Source organism: Syngnathus leptorhynchus, chromosome 19, assembly GCF_054491065.1.
Source record: "Syngnathus leptorhynchus isolate UIUO chromosome 19, UIUO_Slep, whole genome shotgun sequence".
NCBI lineage: Eukaryota > Metazoa > Chordata > Actinopteri > Syngnathiformes > Syngnathidae > Syngnathus > Syngnathus leptorhynchus.
The window spans coordinates 7,232,662-7,252,965 of record NC_141213.1 but is presented as its reverse complement, the minus strand read 5'-3'; the positions used below and the strand labels follow the sequence as shown (position 1 = coordinate 7,252,965).

The 20,304-nt window shown below is 50.4% G+C and overlaps 1 protein-coding gene across 8 annotated transcripts; it reads left to right on the top strand.

The window, feature by feature from the left end:
* Positions 1-109: 109 nt before the first annotated feature.
* On the top strand, positions 110-20,258 carry atp8a2 (ATPase phospholipid transporting 8A2). Of its 8 annotated transcripts, XM_085938512.1 has the most exons (36): positions 110-127; positions 229-430; positions 5,081-5,258; positions 6,261-6,360; positions 6,427-6,525; positions 6,596-6,641; positions 6,783-6,823; positions 7,115-7,188; positions 7,268-7,337; positions 7,414-7,541; positions 7,621-7,732; positions 7,805-7,973; positions 8,039-8,166; positions 8,233-8,310; positions 8,384-8,472; positions 8,650-8,694; positions 8,843-8,918; positions 8,990-9,178; positions 9,250-9,299; positions 9,364-9,433; positions 9,512-9,596; positions 9,676-9,815; positions 10,502-10,705; positions 13,074-13,246; positions 13,760-13,943; positions 14,274-14,384; positions 14,973-15,047; positions 15,135-15,257; positions 15,525-15,603; positions 15,678-15,739; positions 15,919-15,975; positions 16,285-16,392; positions 17,424-17,512; positions 17,577-17,681; positions 18,970-19,061; positions 19,141-20,258. In XM_085938512.1, exons 2-36 carry the CDS (start codon positions 388-390, stop codon positions 19,233-19,235), a joined length of 3,567 nt encoding a protein of 1,188 aa, XP_085794638.1. In that variant the 5' UTR covers positions 110-127; positions 229-387; the 3' UTR covers positions 19,236-20,258. The 8 variants fall into 8 exon arrangements, with proteins under 8 accessions (XP_085794638.1, XP_085794639.1, XP_085794637.1 ...); XM_085938513.1 differs by lacking the exon at positions 110-127 and having other exon boundaries at positions 200-430; positions 5,114-5,258; XM_085938511.1 differs by lacking the exon at positions 110-127 and having other exon boundaries at positions 200-430.
* Positions 20,259-20,304: the final 46 nt, after the last annotated feature.

Below are 20,304 nucleotides of genomic sequence, written 5' to 3'. Positions count from 1 at the left end.
GCGTCTTCAAAATAAAAGTATTGGTGCGTATTTCTTTTGTGTCTTTTATGTCCCACCAGTTTTAAGCTTTAGTGAAACAGTGAATAAGATGAAGAAAATAGTTCGACGGGGCAATATTAGCTTATTGGTACGATCACTGCGTCTTATTTTGACATGCGAGCAACCCGACGGAACTAGCTACCCTATCACTTGTTTCTTCTTGTTTCCTCCTTGCTCATCCACCACCAGTGAAGCGGTCAGAGCGAACATGGTACCCGGTCGTCAGCGGCAACAGCGGCCGCGGCCCGTAACTACTACTCGCCTTCACCTCGGCTCCGCTGCGGGCGAGCCGTAAGCGAGCATGTCCACGTTGCTCCTTCCACTAGCACCAGCACGTCCACTGGCACGATGTATTTCAACCGGGGGGCCAAGAAGATCCATAGCGAGGGAGGTAAGCTAGAACGACCGAACGACCGAACGAACGAACGAACGAACACCGGCCGGCTTGTGTAGCGTTTTATTAGTGTTGCAATAATGAATTGCGCACTGACGTGGACGGTGGCTCGATACGATGTGCGTATGTATGGAAGGTGACCATGGACGTGAGAACAACGCAAACGTCCGCCCGTCCGTCCGCCCTTCAAAGACAAGGGTCGTGATGTCGCTGTCGTATTTGCGTCCGCTATGCAGGTGAGCTTTCTTACTCGGCGTCGTTTTGACATGCCGAGTGATGGAAGCGTGCGCGCGCGGGCGCGCGCGCTCCTATGTTCGTTTGGAGCCAAAGATTTGTGCACCAGCTGGAGGACGAGCCTATTAGCAAGCCGATTTAACGCTCACGTGACCGTCTAAAGAGCGCCCGACCTGGTAAGAGGAACGGTGGCGGTCCTCGCTTTACGACGGACCCGAGAGACCGCAATGATCAACTCCATTCAATAACGTTATGATCATATTCGGCCACAAATAAATAAAGCAACGTGACAAGAATAATGCTACAATAACACTGCAAAATAGCTTAGTGCCACAAAAACGCTACGGACACATGCACAGACTGCAGTGGATTGGCCTCGAAGAGAGTAGAATGTGTTTGTCTTTTATTTTAAAAGTCACTCGAGTGCACATTGCTGCTGCTGCTGCTGCTGCTGCTGCTGCTGCTGCTCCTGCTGCTGCTGCTGCTTCTATGCTCTTGTCTGCCTGCGTGCGTACCTGCGTGCGTGCGTGCCTGCGTGCGTGCGCGCGTGCGTGCATGCGTGCGTGCGTGCGTGCGTGCGTGCCGCTTCCACAAATAGAAAGCAGGGCAAATTTTGAACAGATAAATCATTAGTCATGGAATGAAACACTCAAAAGGACATGACTAAAGCACAAATTGTGTGTACGTCTCCCTACAGTATGCGCTTCTTGCTGTCATTACGTGGAGTGCGAGCTCTTGATTTTTATTTTATTTTTTTTGCATGCAGGGTCCGCCCCTGTTTGATTGAGATGTGGCATTCATTTGTCTATCTGTTAGCTTGGAGGCTAATCAACGCATGTTGGGGTCGTGTGAGTGTTTGGCAGTGCGGCCGGCCGGCCGGCCAACTGTCACCGTGTGTGCTGCGTAGATAATGGAAGGGTGAGCCCTTAGGGTATTTCGTGCTGCTGGACAACAGGGGGCGCTCTTGTGTGCTAAATGATTGACCGCCATCCATTTTCCTCACACATGTACTAATGTGTGCTCTTTGTGTGTGTTTCTTTAGGGCTGAACGATTTTGAAAATTTATGTAAAAAAACATTTAATTTGCTATTTTTTTTAAGGTCCTCTTCCCATGTGCTTTTATAACAAGCAATAAATAATTGTCTATTACAATAATCCCTATTAGATTTATAACACGTAAATGTTTTGGTCTCATGGGATATGCTAAAATGTGAATTAATTTGAAAGATTTAGAGTCAGAGGCTTTGCGCTTTAGAAGCTGCTTTTTTCCTTCATTGTCATGTCGATTTGAATTGGATGAATTGTTCAGCCCTTTTGCCCATTTACCTGTTGTCTTGTGTGTTGTTCTCTCCCGCCTTTTTCCGTCGCGGCCCACAGAGCAATTAGTGTTGACTGCCATTAGGCAGGACCCTTCTGAGTCTCAGGACCCCAGCCGGAAGGCGGGTGCCCGCCCCCCAGACAGGTTTGACAAAAGTGAGTGATGCGGGACTGAATGGCGTCCGCCAAGGTGCATGCGCGCCGGGAGTAGATGCCCCACCCCCCTCGAACCCCACCCGGCCCTCGAGAGCTGCAACCTGCCGCCTGAAGTGTTCTGTTAAGTGGCAAAGGTGAGCGCCAGGTGAAAGCGTAGCTGCTCGGGGCCCGGAGTGTTGAACGGCCTGGAAAGCCCATGCATGCTGTGCAACACATGCATGTCATGGATGGACATGTTTTGCAAACAGCAGAATGTACACCTGCATGTCATCACCTTGCATGATTACCTATCGATCGATCTATTTACATGCGAATAAAAGAGAGCAAAGGTGTGTGTACAAATATGGTGAAATTATATTACGCCATTTAAAAAACAAATGACTTAATTCATGTGTTGTGCCAACGTTTTGGTAAAAAAAAAAAAAAAAAACTTGCTCCAATATGTTTGTAATTTGCACAGATTGGCCTGTGAGACTGCAGTAGCCAGTGTGCTTGCTTTGCATTTTTCTATTGGAATGGTTTGAGTCATTGGATGAGTGTTTCTTGGCCTACTTGCAGAATGAATAGCTACCGGAACGTTTGTTGTTACGTGAGTCTCACGTGGAGGATTACCAGCGTGTCTTGGCTTAGCCGGCAGGTAAAGTTGCAGAGCAGACATAGCGAGGATTAGCGTACTGTATGCTTGGGCCCCTAAGAAGCTTTTTTGCTCCTTGCTGATTCGTGACAATGCAGGAAACGGAGCCCGCGGCGAAGCGGGCGTCAGGGTCGGGCAGAACCTGAGAAGAAAGGGGAGTAGGGGGCTCCCCGCCGAGGGTCACCATGGGGCTTAACGGCCAAACGGGCAGGCGGCGTTCTGTTGGTAATGCTTTTCTCGTTTCAGTTCCCTTGACCTCTTTTGTGCTACGTAAAAAAGACAAAAAAGCTGTTTGGATACAGAGATGACAAGATGCGATTTGTCTGAGAGTTGCAAAAATGAATCTGCAATTCATGGAGCGATATATAAAATTACCGTGCTCAGTAGCTTCAGCGTGACTTGAGCAATTATGCTAACAGTACTTCAAGTTAAAAGTCCCGGCCAGCGCTGTATATCATTGCTCATGGATCGACTTGTCTTTTCAAATTGCTTTGTGGGAACTCCCTGTTGTGTAATGGACAGTTGTGGTGCAGGCAGGCAGGCAGGCAGGCAGGCAGGCAGGCATTAGCCGTGATGCCTTCAGCAGGCTATTTAAGAGAGCATCTGCTTGGTAAAAAGCTCTGTGTGTCGGCAAATCCGGATTGACAAATAGGAAATATCACAAATATCTTTCCTCACAATAAAAAAAGTATGATTTTGAATTTGCAATTCGCGTGGCGCCGAGTGAGTCTTAGCCATTAGCAAAATGCTTCAATTGGACTTACAGACTAACAGCTATCAGGCCGCAATATCTTGTCGAGTGTCGGGTCAAAGGTTAGCGCAAGCGCGTCACCGTCCTCCCGGACTCGCTTCTTCCCTTCCCGTGCGTCCGACACACGCTCCGCTTTGTTTTATTGCGCGGCTTAAGACGATAGCGTGCCCATCAAGAGGTGCTGAGTAACCCGAGCGTTGATCTGCTCAGTGAGGCTCCGGAGAATATAGCGGAATAGTGCAGGCGTAACAGAAGTCACTTGTAGACAGCGGCCTGTGCATTAGGGGTCAAGCGTTGACTCATCTTGATCTGCTCTGTGGAGTGATTGCCATTGTGACTTACTAGCCCGCAGGTAATAGCCCGCTCGCAGATTTCCCGATAAGACATTTGTTATCATTTGGCCGTGAAAGGACTTTGACCCGTGCAGAGATCTAACTGCTCGGTGTAGAATGGCAAAAGTGCTGCGGGATACTCAATCCACCAGACTCCGACGGCCTTTATTGCTTTTTAAATTATTGAGCGGCCCTGTTGTTTTCACTTGCAAGGAAAAAGCGCGGACAATCGCACCGACTCCCATGACGATTAGGTTTCAGCGATTGTGGAAAAATAACCTATGTGAAGCCCTTTGAGACTGCTTGTGATTTAGGGCTATACAAATAAACTTGACTAATTGACTTTCACTAGCAATTTTGACTGAATATTCATTTTTCAAATCAAACGCATGTCATGAAATAATCAGTGTCATAATAACAGTATCAGACTTGGAAGCGTAAAGTTGAGATACAATAATGACTTTTTGCACTTGAAATATTCGTCACATCATGAAAAAAATACAAATTGTTCTAAAAACCAATTGAAATGAAAGGATTAAAAAAAAAAAGTCCCAAACTATCGGAACCCCTTCGACAAAGGTTTCTAATCCTGAATGGGGTCACTACTGTCCCTTTAAGAAAGCGGAGCCCCGGGTTTACCCCCACCTCTCCCTCCTCCCACTCGCGGAGGCATATGGCTTCTTCCCGTCGTTGTCGGCGACGCGCCACTCGCCATCACGCCGGAGGGAGGAGACGCCTCCGATTGTAGTAGTAGCAGGGAGCTTCCTAATGGGGCAGCGGGGGAGCCGGCCCACATCTTGACATCCGGACTTGGAGCTGTCGCTCGGGTCCGTCCGTTTGTCCGTCCAGGTCCGCAGCTGAGTCAACGGTGTGGTGGGGTGGGGTGGGTGGAGCGGACTGTTGCATCCTCTTGTCAGGATTCTCCATGTGCTGCTTGCTGGAGGTGGGCCCAGTGTGTTTGTTGCCTATTGTGCACCCCTCAGCACATCCATTATTAGCACGGAGGGTGGGGGAGTAAGAGCGGGATGGGAGTCCCACGGGTGCACTAAAAGGCAACACACACGCTCAGCCTACAATAAATGTCTTTTGAATGTGTGTGTGTGTGTGTCACCTGCCATCCACCCACCCTCTTTTGTCTGTCTGTCTCCAACTCTTCACCCCCCCCCCCCCCCAACCCACCCACCCTTTCCCTTACCCCCGCTCCCCACCCCTTACTCACCCAGCCTCGCCTCTGTCTGATCAATCCAACGGCGCAGGACCCGCTTGCTCGTCGGCCGGCTACCACAAGGCAGACGATGAGATGTCCGGCACCACGTCGCAGGCGGAGCCCGTAGACGCCACGGCGCGCGGCGTGCTGCTCAACCGGCCCCAGACCACCAAGTTCTGCGACAACCACGTCAGGTAGGCCACAACCCGCCCTTTGAATGTGAGGCTGTGCACACTTTTGAACTTCTTACTGATCAGGTTTTTATTCCAATTGGCTTCTCGCTCACCTTCTCTGCTTATTTGGCAAAAACGGACTGAGCTTTGAACAGGGGTTTGTTGACTTTTTCCAACTCCTCTACATTTTCTGCTGAAAAGTACCTTCTGGTCTTCAAGAGAAAGACACTTGTGGAAGCAGATTAGGAAGGCGGGCGGGCGCTTTAATAGCTCATCCATTATGTGATTATTTGCCTTAGTCCCAAAGGTGAGAGGCCCAAAGTGGACCACAGTTGAAAATTCACTCCATCAATACGTGCACGTAAATGTTTTTTTCCACTTTGTGTATTTTTCCGTCTCCATTTCTTCTTGGCCTAGCGTAAGCAGCTGCACACAGCGGGTGTGTAGCTCTCCCGTCGGTGTCTTCTGTTTTTGGAACAAACAATCCGGCCCCTCGCGCTAAAGCCATAGGATTCAAAAATAAAGAACGCAGGTTTGTATAGTGGACGCTAAGTGCAGGAAAGCAGCGCTAATGCACAGGTTGCATAAAAAGAGAGAACGGTGAAATATGGAGCTGCTGAGAGGATCCGGATAAAAGCTTCAGTCTGGCTGCAATCAATACGGCTATCGAAGGCTTTCAGGAAGACCTTCGCTGCATTTCCAGGACCGTAATGGCATTAGGCCGGCCCCTAAAAGCCCGGATTCTTTTCCAACTAATGGCGGCCTCCCGCTTGCAGAAAATGCACGCCGATCGCAACCTTGGCGTCACGGCAGTACATTTTGTGCCAATCAGGTTCCGGATCGACACTTTCTTTTTCAAAGGCCTTTTAGGAGCTGCTCTTAGCGCTCAATACTGCTACGTGATGGATGTCAAGTTGCCGTCAATCACAACATGATTCCAAATTTAGCTTGCAGGATTTGAAGTGCTCATGTATTGATAGGCGTGAGGAGATTTTTCAAAGGCCCATTTTCTCTCCTCATCAGTACCACCAAGTATGGCGTCCTCTCCTTCCTTCCCCGCTTCATGTACGAGCAGATCCGGAGGGCCGCCAACGCCTTCTTCCTCTTCATCACACTCATGCAGGTAAGCAAGTCGTTAAGAGTTCCATTGTCCGAGCGTCCCTAAACTTTGACCGGCGCCCTCCGTCAGCAAATCCCCGACGTCTCGCCGACCGGCCGCTACACCACGCTGGTGCCGCTCATCTTCATCCTCACCGTGGCCGGCATCAAGGAGATCATCGAGGACTACGTGAGTACCTCGCCGCCGCCGCCACGGCCGGCGGCATTTAAAAAGCGTGTCAACTTTTGTCTCCGCCCAGAAACGACATAAAGCGGACAACACGGTCAACAAGAAGAAGACCACCGGTATGGCCTAAGGAATTATCTTCCACTCTGCGTGTCTGCCATTTTGTTTTGTCTGGGCTCATCAGACGCTTTGCTATGAATAGTGCATGAGAGCTCTTCTCTATAGGCTGACTGACAGCTGCCTGTCTTCCTGTCTGGCAGTGTTGCGTAACGGAGCATGGCAGACCATCATCTGGAAGCAGGTAAGGGGGAAAAGCAAAAAACAACAAGCAATGCAAAATGGCTTTTGCATTGGTGGAGGGAGCTTGGAGTCGCGCTGATGTTAAGAGACGGATGGTGTAACAATACTAGCAAATATATCTTTTTTATCCTCTGCAAAGCGTCCTGATTTGGACAATATGATTTTGAAACGTCCCACCGTGCCGGCTGTCACTTGATGTCATCGCTGATGGCTGCTCACTCATTTCTTCTTGTTTTGCCGCCCCTCCCTCCCTCCCTGGCTTTTGTCATGCTGTTGCCGCGGCGACCGTCAGGTTGCGGTCGGAGACATCGTGAAGGTGACCAATGGCCAGCACCTTCCGGCCGACATGGTTATTGTGTCGTCCAGGTCAGAGCGTGCCAGCGAATGCACCTTTGCCGTCCAAGTGTGTGGTTTTGTTTTCACGACTTCATTTGTTGCTCCACAGTGAACCTCAGGCCATGTGCTACACGGAGACCTCCAACCTGGACGGGGAAACCAACCTAAAGATCCGACAGGTACGGCCTTGCGTTGCGCTCGACGCGTGTTTGTTTTCATTTGTTTGCAAACGGCGTGGTGTGGCCGCACTCGCAGGGTCTTCCGCTCACGGCGGGCATCCAGACGCTGGAGGACCTGATGTTGTTATCCGGCGTTTTGGAGTGCGAAGGTCCCAACAGACATTTGTACGACTTCACCGGAACCCTGCGGCTGGAAAACCAAAAGTACAACACACGCGTTGACACGCGCCCTGCACACGCTGCATAAGGTCTCTCTCTCTTTTTTTATTTTTATCATCCTCAGAGCTGCTCCTCTGGGCCCAGACCAGGTCCTACTACGTGGCGCCCAGATCCGGAACACCCAGTGGGTGGTGGGAATTGTGGTCTACACCGGCCACGACTCCAAACTCATGCAGGTAAGAAAAGACGGCGTCGTTTTTGCACGGGAGATCGCCACTCAAACGTTCCCATCCCCTCCCGGCGAGAAGAACTCCACGAAGGCGCCCCTGAAGCGCTCCAACGTGGAGCGGGTGACCAACATGCAGATCCTGGTGCTGTTCGGCATCCTGCTGGTCATGGCCTTGGTCAGCTCGGTGGGAGCCGCCATCTGGAACAGGCAGTACACCGAGGAAGCTTGCTGGTATCTGTCCCGGCAAGGTGAGGCCCACATTTTCAGCCACATTCTTTCATCCATAAAAATGTTTGGTTGTTGTGGATTCCAGGTGACATCTCCACCAACTTTGCATACAACCTGCTGACCTTCATCATCCTGTACAACAACCTGATCCCCATCAGCCTGCTGGTCACTCTGGAGGTGGTCAAGTTCACGCAGGCCCTCTTCATCAACTGGGTACGCGTATCCAAAACGTATCTGTTTAGCGGTTAGGCTAGCCCAACTTTTTAAAATTTTTTTAAGGATGTGGAGATGTACTACGCCGAGACGGACACGCCAGCCATGGCTCGAACGTCCAACCTGAACGAGGAGCTGGGCCAGGTTCTCTCGTGCTCGGTATTACACTTTTTGTTTATCATTCAACCGTTTTATTATTATTATTGTTTTCTCCCAGGTGAAGTATTTGTTTTCGGACAAAACGGGAACGCTCACCTGCAACGTCATGCACTTTAAAAAGTGCACCATAGCGGGAATCACTTACGGGTAAGCCGTCTTATTTCTCCCTTGACCTCCCGATCCTTCTAATTGTTTACTAGTTTGCAACTCTCTCTTCACGAATACAACTGACTCGTTTCATTTAACTCTGGCACGCTCGACAAAAACAAACTAATCAACTCATCCACTTGATTTCCCCTTCCGTAACCTCATTCATTACCCCAGCCACTTCCCCGATCTCGACTGCGATCGTTCCATGGAGGACTTCAGGTGAGTCGAGCCGCCGTTTCCGCCACCCTTCCGGTCCGTCTGTCAGTCAGAAATTGCTCCCGTGAGGCGCGCTTGATTTATTTTTGATCTTTTTTAAGGGAAGCCCACGAAGCCTCCCGATTGATTTGTTTGCTTTTGTTCTCGACAGCAATCTGCCATCGAACAGTAACAACTCCACCGAGTTCGATGACCCGGCTCTCATCCAGAACATCGAGAAAGGCCACGTAAGTGTCCAGCTGATATTTTTCCAAATGAAATTGAATACAAGCTCAAAAATGTCGTCAATATTTTGCAGCCGACGTCCCCTCAGATCTGCGAGTTCTTGACCATGATGGCCGTGTGCCACACGGTGGTGCCCGAGCGCGACGACGACCAGATCGTCTACCAGGCCTCCTCGCCAGACGAGGGCGCTCTAGTCAAGGGGGCCAAGGGTCTGGGCTTCGTCTTCACGGGCCGGACGCCCGATTCGGTCATCATCGAAGCGGTGAGTCTCGAACTCGGAACCGATCCCGTCGGGAGCTGCGGGGGACTTGACGCGCCGTTGTTTTGTTCCAGAGAGGGAAGGAGATGAGCTACCAGTTGCTGAACGTGTTGGAGTTTTCCAGGTATCGCTTGTGTTCAGGAATTCCAAAGAAAGATTGTTGTGAAAATTCAACTTGTTATTCTCAGTAACCGCAAGCGCATGTCTGCGGTGGTGAGGACCCCAAACGGGCGGCTGAGGCTCTATTGCAAAGGAGCGGTATGTTCAGCTAGCTCCACTTCTGCTCCCGACGGCTATCGTGATAGTGAGCGCTCAAAGTTCACTCGCGTATTTCAGGATAATGTCATCTTTGAACGTTTGACCGAGGACTCTCAGTACAAAGACTTGACCGTCGCTCACTTGGAGCAGTTTGCCACGGAAGGTAAGCCATGCCGGCAGAGGTGGGAGATTGTTTTTTTTTCTTTTCTGCTGCCTTTTTCGAGCTCTTTCCATCCACGCAGGCCTGAGAACTTTGTGTTTCGCCTACGTGGACCTGCGGGAGGACGCCTACCAGGAGTGGCTGAGAAAATACAACCACGCCAGCACCGTACTCAAAGACCGGGCGCAAAAACTGGAGGAGTGCTACGAACTACTGGAAAAGGTCAAAAATCATCTACATGTGATATTCCAGACTACCAGCGGGTGGCGCAGTTGCTGCACTTGTAACATCCAGTCGGCTTAATTGCGTGCTGCAAAAAGAAGGGAGTGGAGCAGGAGCGCTCAGACTTGAAGACCACAAGGCTAATTAGCCCGCCCGCATGCCGGCCTGCCAAGAGCCCCCCCCCATAAAAGTGCAGTCAACAACACGGCAGTGTTACCGTGCAGGGAAATGTTTGTGTGCGCGTCTGAGTGTGTCTAATAAGCATACATGTGCGTTTAATTGCTGAGCAAATTGAAGTCAAGGGGCTGGCTGGCCGAGAGAGAGATTATTGCCATTCGAGTCACGGGCCGGCCAAAAGAGCCGCGACGGCCCCAGTCGTCATCATTGGAAATGAATGATGTTCTTGGCGTGATGAGAGCCCTCACACACTCACGCACGCACAAGCTGTCCCGCTCAATTTGCACTTGGACATTCATACTGGACGGATAGAAGGAGTTGCAGTTAGCCATTACAACACTTTCCAGCCGTATATGTGTATAGCCGTATCAATACAGATCAGCAAAGGCCACTTTCATTTGAAGGCTGCTATCGCTGACGTCCACGTATCTCCAATACCCAAATAGATCAAGCGTGAAGGAAATGATCAAAATCAATCTCTCTCCTAAATGTTATTTGTCACCCAACAGAATCTGCTGCTGCTGGGCGCCACCGCCATCGAGGACCGCCTCCAGGCCGGCGTCCCCGAAACCATCGCCACGCTGATGCGGGCCGACATCAAGATCTGGGTCCTGACCGGCGACAAGCAGGAGACGGCCATCAACATCGGCTACTCGTGCCGCCTGGTGACGCACGGCATGTCCCTCATCATCGTCAATGAGGACTCCCTGGATGTGAGTAGCGCTCTTCCTCTTCTCGGTGTACGGTTGCCGAGGGAAGCGGGGCGTGGTCCCGCCAGCTAATTGAAGTCTCCGGTGTCCCCTGCGGCCTTTCTGGAGACAGCTTTGTCTGTCTTTGTGTCGCTTTTGCACACCCGCAATCCACAATTGGCCGAATGAGACCGGAATGTTGATACAAACTGAATATCAGCGCCTTCTGTAGTTGATATGCTCCCGTATGTCCTGCTTGGTTCTATTTTTATCCGCCGTCTTGTTGGCCTAACTGGACTGGCGTCTTTCCACTCAGATGCCATCACGCTTTGCCTTAGGTGTTTAGATTTGATTCCTGTCATGTGTCTGTCTCGCTCACGCACGCTCACGCGCGCATGCGCACTTTGAGGCCACATGGAGATTGTGAAAGCTCGGCGTCAAGTAGCCCTGCTTTATTGTTCAAATGTGCACAAGTGTACATTTTCTATTTACATTCACAACTTTCTCACTTCATCACGGTTGTTAGACAAATGACGAATTGCCGGCCGCTCTGCCGACATCTTGCCTGACAACCTAATATTTAGCTAATAAAAGAAAAAAAAAAAAGGTGACTCAACTCCTTTGGAACCTTCTGGTTGAAAAACATTGCCGGCCTTTTATGTTTATCTGCTGCATACTGGACACCTAATGTAGCATGTGAAGTGCTTCCTCCATGAATGAAAATGTTGTTGTCTTTATTTGACTCACTTGACCAAGGAAGGAAAAAAACCCACCATGTCTGACTCTGACATATTTAGCCAATGGAATTAGTGGCATGAGTGGATTATCCTTAATAGACTTTGGATTTGCAAACTGGAGTCAACACTGACTTCCAAAAAAGACACCTGAGGTGATTCTTGCATGACAAAGTTGTCTATCACTTCAAATGACACGGCACAGCTTTCAAAGTGGGACTTGCTTATCATCAGTCACAGCTCATGCGTGATCTCCTCTGGTCCTCAAAGCTTCCGTTCCTTATCGCTCAGGATTGAAGTATGTATCAAAATTAACGTTGGGAATTATGATATCATGTTATTGATATCGGTCCTGGTATCAGCGACCCGCTTCCTGAGCACACACGCCAACGACTTTCCCACAATCCCGCACAACTGGCCGTTAATCATCTTTCCACACACTTAGCACTGTATATACATTGTGTATTTCCTGGGCATTCATCATCGGTGGCATCCGCAGTTATCGATACCAGTAACGGTATCAAAACACACGAATGGTGTTTGGAACCCCCGAGAGAATGAAAGTTGAAATCTCACGGGATTTGCTGAAATCTCACGCGATGTTGTTTGTGTGACTCCCGGGGCATTTTCTTTCCACAGAAAGTTGGTTGGATTCCAAATTGTACCAAACCCGCCTCCGTGTCTGGGCTTCCAAATATAATCCAGATCAAATTTAGTGCAGTGTGTGTGTGTGTGTGTGTGTGTGTGTGTGTGTGTGTGTGTGTGTGTGTGTGTGTGTGTGTGTGTGTGTGTGTGTGTGTGTGTGTGTGTGTGTGTGTGTGTTTTTCCAGCCTCTTCAAGCTCAGATGCATGCGATAAGTAAATATTTGCTTTGGAGGATTAAAAAAAAAAAAGTTGCAATCAAATGAGCATGGCAGCGTTTTTTTTCCCTCAGCCTCCCAAAAAAAGCAGCCATCTAGCGTGAGAAAGCAACTTAGTTTTGTCTGCTCTTTGATCTGTGCAAGAAAGCCGCTTTGTTTGAGTCTTGAATCAATGAAAGGATTTGATTGATCTGAATAATACAGAATTTTGATTGTAAGGGCAATGAAGTCAACGTCTGACAAATTCATCACAGGATGTCCGAAGGTAGCACATTAAAAACGGCGAGAAGACGTGAGAATTTTCAGCTCCTTTTGCCATTTAAGCTTTTAACGAGAGTGCAAAACAAGCACTAATGGGCTCTTTATGGGGCTATTAAATCAGATCCTGTAGGGCATGCTGCTTGCCCAAAATGTCTTCCAGAGGAAGTACCGCAAAAAGCAACACTTGACCTACAAATGCGCTTATTCTACAAAATCTTGAATTTCAATGTGGATTGCGCCAAAATACACGCAATCCCACACAAGACAATTCTGCTAACAATGCGGCCTTTCTCTCTTTCTTGGTGTTCCCAAACGTGCGTCCGTCCCTCCTCCTCCTAAATATTCCCGCTCATGTTTTTTCAGCCCGGGGGCTGTATGTTTTTCTTTGTATGCTGGAATTCCTGTTTGCATTCACCTTTACTCACAGCCCCCCCCCCCCCCCCCTCATGAGAGCAAAACACAAACATAATGAAGGGATTAACAGGAGATTACGGGTTGTCACACTTGTCCTGACAGAATTGTTTTGTTTTTTTGCAGGCCACCCGCTCCACGCTAACCGAGCACTGCTCATCCCTGGGCGACTCCCTGCGGAAGGAGAACGAGCTGGCGCTGATCATCGACGGCCAGACCCTCAAGTACGCGTTGTCCTTCGAGTTGCGCCAGGCCTTCCTGGACCTGGCCCTGTCGTGCAAGGCCGTCATCTGCTGTCGGTGGGTGGCGTCTGCCGCGTTGCTTTGGTTCCAGTGTTTACTTCCCGTTCCACTCACAAGCAGCTGTAATGCTTAACAAAAGAGTTTCCACTACTTGTCTTTTATGTGTGCGTTGGGGAAGAGAGTAATTGACTCATTGCATTTCCAGGCTGTATCCGGACTTTTACTCTCCGAGGCCCCGCAAACAAACCGCCGGCTCGCTATTGTCTGTCCTTCGTCTCTCCTTTCAGAATTGGCTGCTTTCCACTCACGTCATTGTGCTAACGCAATTAGTGACCGCTAGCACGGATCTCGACTTTGATATTAACATTAAACATCGGTGAAACCACGGTGGGATTTTTAGTTTTAGCAACGTGACCTCACTGCTCTCAGGGTCAAGAGGCTGGAGATGCACGCACACACACACACACACACACACACGCACACACACACACACACACACACACACACACACACACACACACACACACACGATTGTTGTTGTTTTCTAACGCGTGTGTGTGTGTGGCGCAGAGTGTCGCCCTTGCAAAAGTCTGAAATCGTGGACATGGTGAAGAAGCACGTGAAGGCCATCACGCTGGCCATCGGCGACGGCGCTAATGACGTGGGCATGATCCAGACGGCGCACGTGGGCGTGGGCATCAGCGGCAACGAGGGCATGCAGGCCACCAACTCCTCCGACTACTCCATCGCGCAGGTGAGATTGACAAAAATCCCCCAAAGCAGATACATTGAAGGGCAAAAGGAATTTCAAGCCTTAATTGCAGAGTTTATCTTGTCAGTGTGACATTTGACACTGGCAGCCCCCCAAGGGCTACTGGCGCTATCTGCTCGCCCATCACGGCCACACCAGTCTGCACTTTCCCCTTCATGTTGCTCGTAGTATAGTTCACGAAGTGCATATATCGATTTTTTTTTTATTCTGGTGTGTGTGACTAGCCTCACCTCTTCAATACGGCACTAATATTCGTCGGTGTTCACAGAGGATGTATGACTTTTTCTGAAGGCAAATCTGTCTGATTGTCAGTTCTCCTACCTGGAGAAGCTGCTGCTGGTGCACGGCGCTTGGAGCTACAACCGCGTGACCAAGTGCATCCTCTACTGCTTTTACAAGAACGTGGTGCTCTACATCATCGAGGTACGTGCGCGCACGCAGACACGCAGGCAGACATTAACAGAGACGTTTTGCAGCTGTTAGCCGACACGTCGGACAGTGATGGACGAGGTGCCTTTGTGGCGTCTGCTTTGTGTCCAATGTTTAGATAGGCGCCGCCAATCAGCAGGCCCTTTTTGGGACAAATCCCATTGGAGAAGGCACCATGACTATGGAGAAATGCGCCAATAAAAAGTTGCCATACTTTTGTTGTTGTTGTCGTAAAAATGCCCAAATTCTCCCCATATTTTCTATTTTGGTCAACGGTTTGTGCCTCGGGTAATATGCGTGTGAAGTCAGCTGCCCTTGCCTGTCTCTCCTGACAGCTGTCTGACATTAAAGATGGCAGCAGGTGCTGCGAGGTTGGGGGGGCAACAAACATCTAAAACTGACAACAGCGGGACAAGTAAATAACATCAAGCAAGGTTCTCCTGACCGTTTGCTTTTCTTTCTTTCTTTCTTTCTTTCTTTCTTTCTTTCTTTCTTTCTTTCTTTCTTTCTTTCTTTCTTTCTTTCTTTCTTTCTTTCTTTCTTTCTTTCTTTCTGTCTGTCTGTCTGTCTGTCTGTCCTCAGCTGTGGTTCGCCTTCGTCAACGGCTTCTCGGGCCAGATCCTCTTTGAGCGCTGGTGCATCGGCCTCTACAACGTGGTGAGGAAGCTCGGGCGCGGACGTCTCGGCTCGTGAGCTACCTTCCTTCCTTCCTTCTGGTCCGAAGCTGGCGCTTTTGTTTGGCAGATATTCACGGCCCTGCCGCCGTTCACTCTGGGCATCTTCGACCGGCCGTGCAGCCAGCAGAACATGCTGCGCTTCCCTCAACTCTATCGGATCACCCAGAATGCCGAGGGCTTCAACACCAAGGTCGGCATTTTTGGCGCTCTCGCTATTTGTTTGGCGCGGCGAGTAAACAAGTGTCAGAAAGAGGCGGGCTTGGCTCATTTCCATGGCGGCCCTCGGGAGATTGGGATAAGGGAGTCTTTCTTTCGCCGTCTGGAGTTGATCCTACACGTGTTCAATATCGTGTGTGTGTGTGTGTGTGTGTGTGTGTGTGTGTGTGTGTGTGTGTGTGTGTGTGTGTGTGTGTGTGTGTGTGTGTGTGTGTGTGTGTGTGTGTGTGTGTGTCTTCAGGTGTTCTGGGGTCACTGTATCAACGCACTGATTCACTCGATTATTCTCTTTTGGTTTCCTCTGAAGATGTTGGAGCACGGTGAGGATAGGACTTTTTCTGAAATGATGACCTTTCTTTTTTAGAAATGATTGTTCACTTTTTTGTCTGCACAGACTCGCCCTTCAAAAGCGGTCAAGGCAATGACTACCTTTTTGTTGGCAACATGGTCTACACGGTGAGTTGTCCTTTTTTTTCGCGCGATATCTGCGAGGGGAGGGGAGAGGGGGTCTCTTCCCGTCGCCGTCTGACGCACAGCATTGAAATTTTCCTCCCTAACATCCCGGGAGAACTTTTGAGGTATTTTTGATGCGTGTCGTCCATCTAAAGAGCTTTTGTGGATTGTTGTGTCTGCAGTACGTCGTGGTGACGGTGTGTCTCAAAGCCGGAATGGAGACCACCGCTTGGACCCGGGTAAGACCCTCCACACACGCATAGGCGCACAGCACCTGACCGACACTGTCGTTCGTCATGGAATATAACGCCACCTCCTGCATGGCCGGCTGGACGTGTGGAACAGATGGCATGTTTGACACATTTGACGCGTGCTAACTGCTTGGCAGGCACGCCGGACGCGTTTCCACGTGGCGTGCCGGCCGACAGCTGAGCGTGGAAACGCAGAGGGACATTTTCGGAGGCGTTTACGCCGCCGCCCGCCCGCTGCCGGTTGTCTAAATTGAGACTTGGACTATTTGACCTGCCTGGTCATCTTTTTGTGCGCAGTTCTCCCACCTGGCCGTGTGGGGGAGCATGCTCCTGTGGCTGGTCTTCTTTGGAGTCTACTCGTCTATCTGGCCCACCTTCCCCATGGCCCCCGACATGCTTGGCCAGGTAAAGCAATGAATAAATAATATACGCTACCGATAAGTGCGGCGCCAAAAGGGTTGAAGTTCCTCGTCAAGAACCTCTTCATGGGTGTTCCGTGTCGGGCAGGGAAGGGCGTAAGGGGATGGGGGGGGGGGGGCAGCCTGGCGTCTCGCACCTGCCGTCACCCGAGCCCCCCGCTACCTTTTTTACTGCGGAGGTGTTGACTTAAGAGGCCGGGCTGCTGTGGCTCCTGCTGCTGAAGAGAGACAGCGGGGTGATTTGAGAAAGTCGTTGGGTGGGGGGATTATAAAGGGAAGGGGGGGGGGCGGAAGGGACTGTCGGGGCTGGGCGCCCATTAATTCAATTTGTGTCAGGGATCCGGAATGCGCTCAAATATCCCAGCAGCTGCTCCGGCTGACTGCGGAAGGGGCGGCGGACGAGACCCCAAGCAGTCTTTCACCATTTCGAATGTCATTTTCATCAATGGCATGGCGAAAAGAAGAAATGTTGACTCGCGTGGCTGACGACTGCGTCTTTCCAAGTCTGAACTTTATATGTGTCCCAACTGTGACTAATAACTCAAAAGCCTCGTGTGACGAGTTTTTGCTGTGATTTCTGCTTCCAACTGTTGCCAGAGATATTTTCTCATAGTTTTCCGCATCTTCATCCCGTCCTTCCCCAGAGAAGAGCAAATGATCTGCGTGGACTTTATAGTTGCGCGGAGCGGAGGCCACAGCTGCTTCCAGCGCTCGCACTTTGACCGACTCGGGAATTGCTCCAAACGAGCCCTAATCACAAACGGATATACTAGACAGACACGCGGCCAATTTTTTTTTTTTTTAGCAGAGCACGGCGTCCAAAGTCGGATGACCGTTTGATTGATTAGTCATGAAAAAGGATACACGAGGGCCACTGGAAAGTTGGGAAGAAAATGAACCCCTGACACCAGTTGCATAGATCAGCATAAAATTGGGCGGACACATCTGTCATAACGTGGCTGAAATTGAACAGAACATTTTGAGCAGCAATATAGGCTTTGCTCGTTGTGCTGGCAGGCTGGCAGCGTGATGCAGTGCTGGTACTTCTGGTTAGGGCTGCTCCTGGTGCCCGCCGTCTGCTTGCTCAAGGACTTCGTTTGGGCGGCGTAAGTACACGTACGACGCACACGCTGATATTTGATTGGAGCCAATCACCACGCTCGTCGGCAGGACGCGTCGGTCGGTGAGGAAGTCGCTGCTGGAGGAGGTGCAGGAGCTGGAGGCCCGCGCCGTGGACCCGGGCGCCGCCGTGCTCAGGGACGCCAGCGGACGCAGGTATTTGACCGCATCGATTTTCCATAGGGGAATTCTATGATTTTCTATATTTAGGATAGCCGTAAAGTTCACTCGACGATAACTATAATCGTCATTATCAGAACCAAAGGCCAGGCCCAGGTCCCCTAGAGGCGGAACGGAGGTAGTAGTCGCTCCCGCGTGGCAACTGTCCCGCTGTGTGATCTCTGACCTTGACCGACCTTTCACCCGCCTTTGTTCTCGCATGTTGATCATTTCTATTTTTCCCCAAAAATCAAATTGCAACGCTTCGTAGGTGGACCAATTTGACCTGCTGCACGGACTTGGTGTGTTGTATTGAGATTCACTTGCGCGTGTGTGCGTGTGTGCGTGTGTGCGTGTGTGCGTGTGTGTGTGTGTGTGTGTGTGTGTGTGTGTGTGTGTGTGTGTGTGTGTGTGTGTGTGTAGAAGTGGTAGAAAGTAAGCAGTAGTTTCTTGCATTTGGCCTCCAAAGTGTGTCGTTAACACGTCAACCGGAGCCATTGCTGCTGCACTTAGACGTTAATTAGCGGCCTTCCCTTCAAATGCTCCTTTATACGCAACGCACGCACACAAGGCGCTTTTCTAGAAGAGCACAGGCAACGTACGCACGAGGCCAAACGGGGCCAATGAGGCGAGTTACAGTGTAGCGTCCGCTACATCTGTGTTTGGAGGAAGGATTGCAACCTTTCCGCTTTCTATTCAACGGACGCCGTTTGTTTTGGCGGCGGACTCGCTCGTCCGGTTCTCTCGGGAAAAGGCCCTTTTGCAAAAAGACAGCGTTTGCGGCGACGCGATGACGAGGCGCTTCGTTATTTTGCTTGGGCGGGAGAGGAGAGCGGCCGTGACGGTGTGTGGTCTTCACACAGAGGCTCCAGTCTTCTTCTGTGGGTCCACTGTGGAGATCCTGTTTGGCAAAACTCACCTTGTCACAGGCAACTTCCGATGCAAAGTTTATCGCAGACTCGTTTTTATTTGCCGTCAAAAAACGAGTTGAACTTCTTTAACTGAACAACAACAACAAAAAGCACGCGCGCGCACGCACGCACGCACGTCAACTGTCATTTTTTTTCAGTTGTGGTCCTCAAGCACGCTCTCGTTGAACGGCCGCGTTGTGCGCCAAGCTTTTCGACCCACATTCTGCAACAGTAAACAGAATCAATGTTGACCCAGTAGAGTCAATAGTTAGCGCTTAAGTGTGTGTATGTGTGCGCCCCCCCCCCCCCTTTTTTTTTTTTTTTTTTTTTTTTTTTTAAACCTTACCATGAAACGTCTCTCTGGCCGCCCGCAGTCTAAACGAACGTGCCCATCTACTGACAAGAGTCTTTAGGAAGACGCCCTCCAGCATCGGCCGCTCCAACTCGCTGCAGCAGCCCGTCACGCGTGAGTACGCCTTCGCTAAGGTCTGCTCCACCATACCGCACGGCCATCATCATCACCACCAGCACTTATCCATCCACAGATGGCTACGCCTTCTCCCAGGAGGAGCACGGCGTGGTGTCCCAATCGCAGGTGGTGCGCTCGTACGACACCACCCGCCAGCGGCCCAGCATCTAACCCCTGAAGTCCTCCCCCCGGGGACCCCGAGCGTATGGATTATTCCGTATGACGCTTTCAAGCACCGCAAGTCAGAGACTGCGAAGCCTGATTGGTGCGTTCCGCTGTACTCACCCAACCAACCAACCAACCAACCAACCAACCAACCAACCAAGCAAGCAACCAATCAACCAACCAACCAGCCAGCCGCCCACCCAGCCACCCACGCACCCACCCCTCGCAATTCAGTCATCACATGCCGACATCAGAAGGGAACTGGGGGTTCACGTCCAAATAAACATGCACGGATGAATTCCATTCCGAGCGCTGCCAAACGCCACAGGGGATACAACTGAGGCGGAACGTTCGGACTCCCGCCCACCCCCAGACCCTCCCTCCCCTCTCCACCCCTCCCAACCAACTAGTGGAACATCCATCTTCCTTATCGCCTGACTTCCAATCTTGCCCATCTCCACTGCTCATCTTTTTTCTTTTTGGAATGTTTATTTTTTTTCTTTGTCTGTATTTTTGTACTCCAAAGTCCTCCCGAAGGAATGTTGGACTTGACCTAGTTTTGGCGAGCCGTTGGACTCTTATTTGATGTCCTACTAATGCACTGAATTGTCCCTTTACTCTTATGTCCTCACGAGTAGGAAGATTCGACACACTAATCTCATTATTGACTATTAAAATAATTGAAGAACGAGCGAGGCGAGGCGCACTCGCGTGTTGTGGTGCTCAGACAATTCAGCGCACGGGTAGGAAAGGGCATTAGTATGCATCCAAATCAACAAAAAGGGATTCTTTTTGCTCTGCTGTATTTTGTTTGTGGTTTTTTGTTTGTTTTTGTGAATGTGGCGTCTTGTCGTGTGGACGGCGCTCTGCTTCAGGAATGCCACGATGACGGCTCGTAGAGAGGGGACGCATTGTCCCGTCTGTCCGTCCGAGTCCCAAACATTAAATCCAATCAATCCCGAAAGGCGTCTGCTGTTTCTTTTTGGTCACGCCATCGGGCGGCTCTCACAATCGGCCTTTTGTGCGGTTCCCGGCGACGTTCTCGTGTGATCACTTCATTGATTTTCATGTGCGG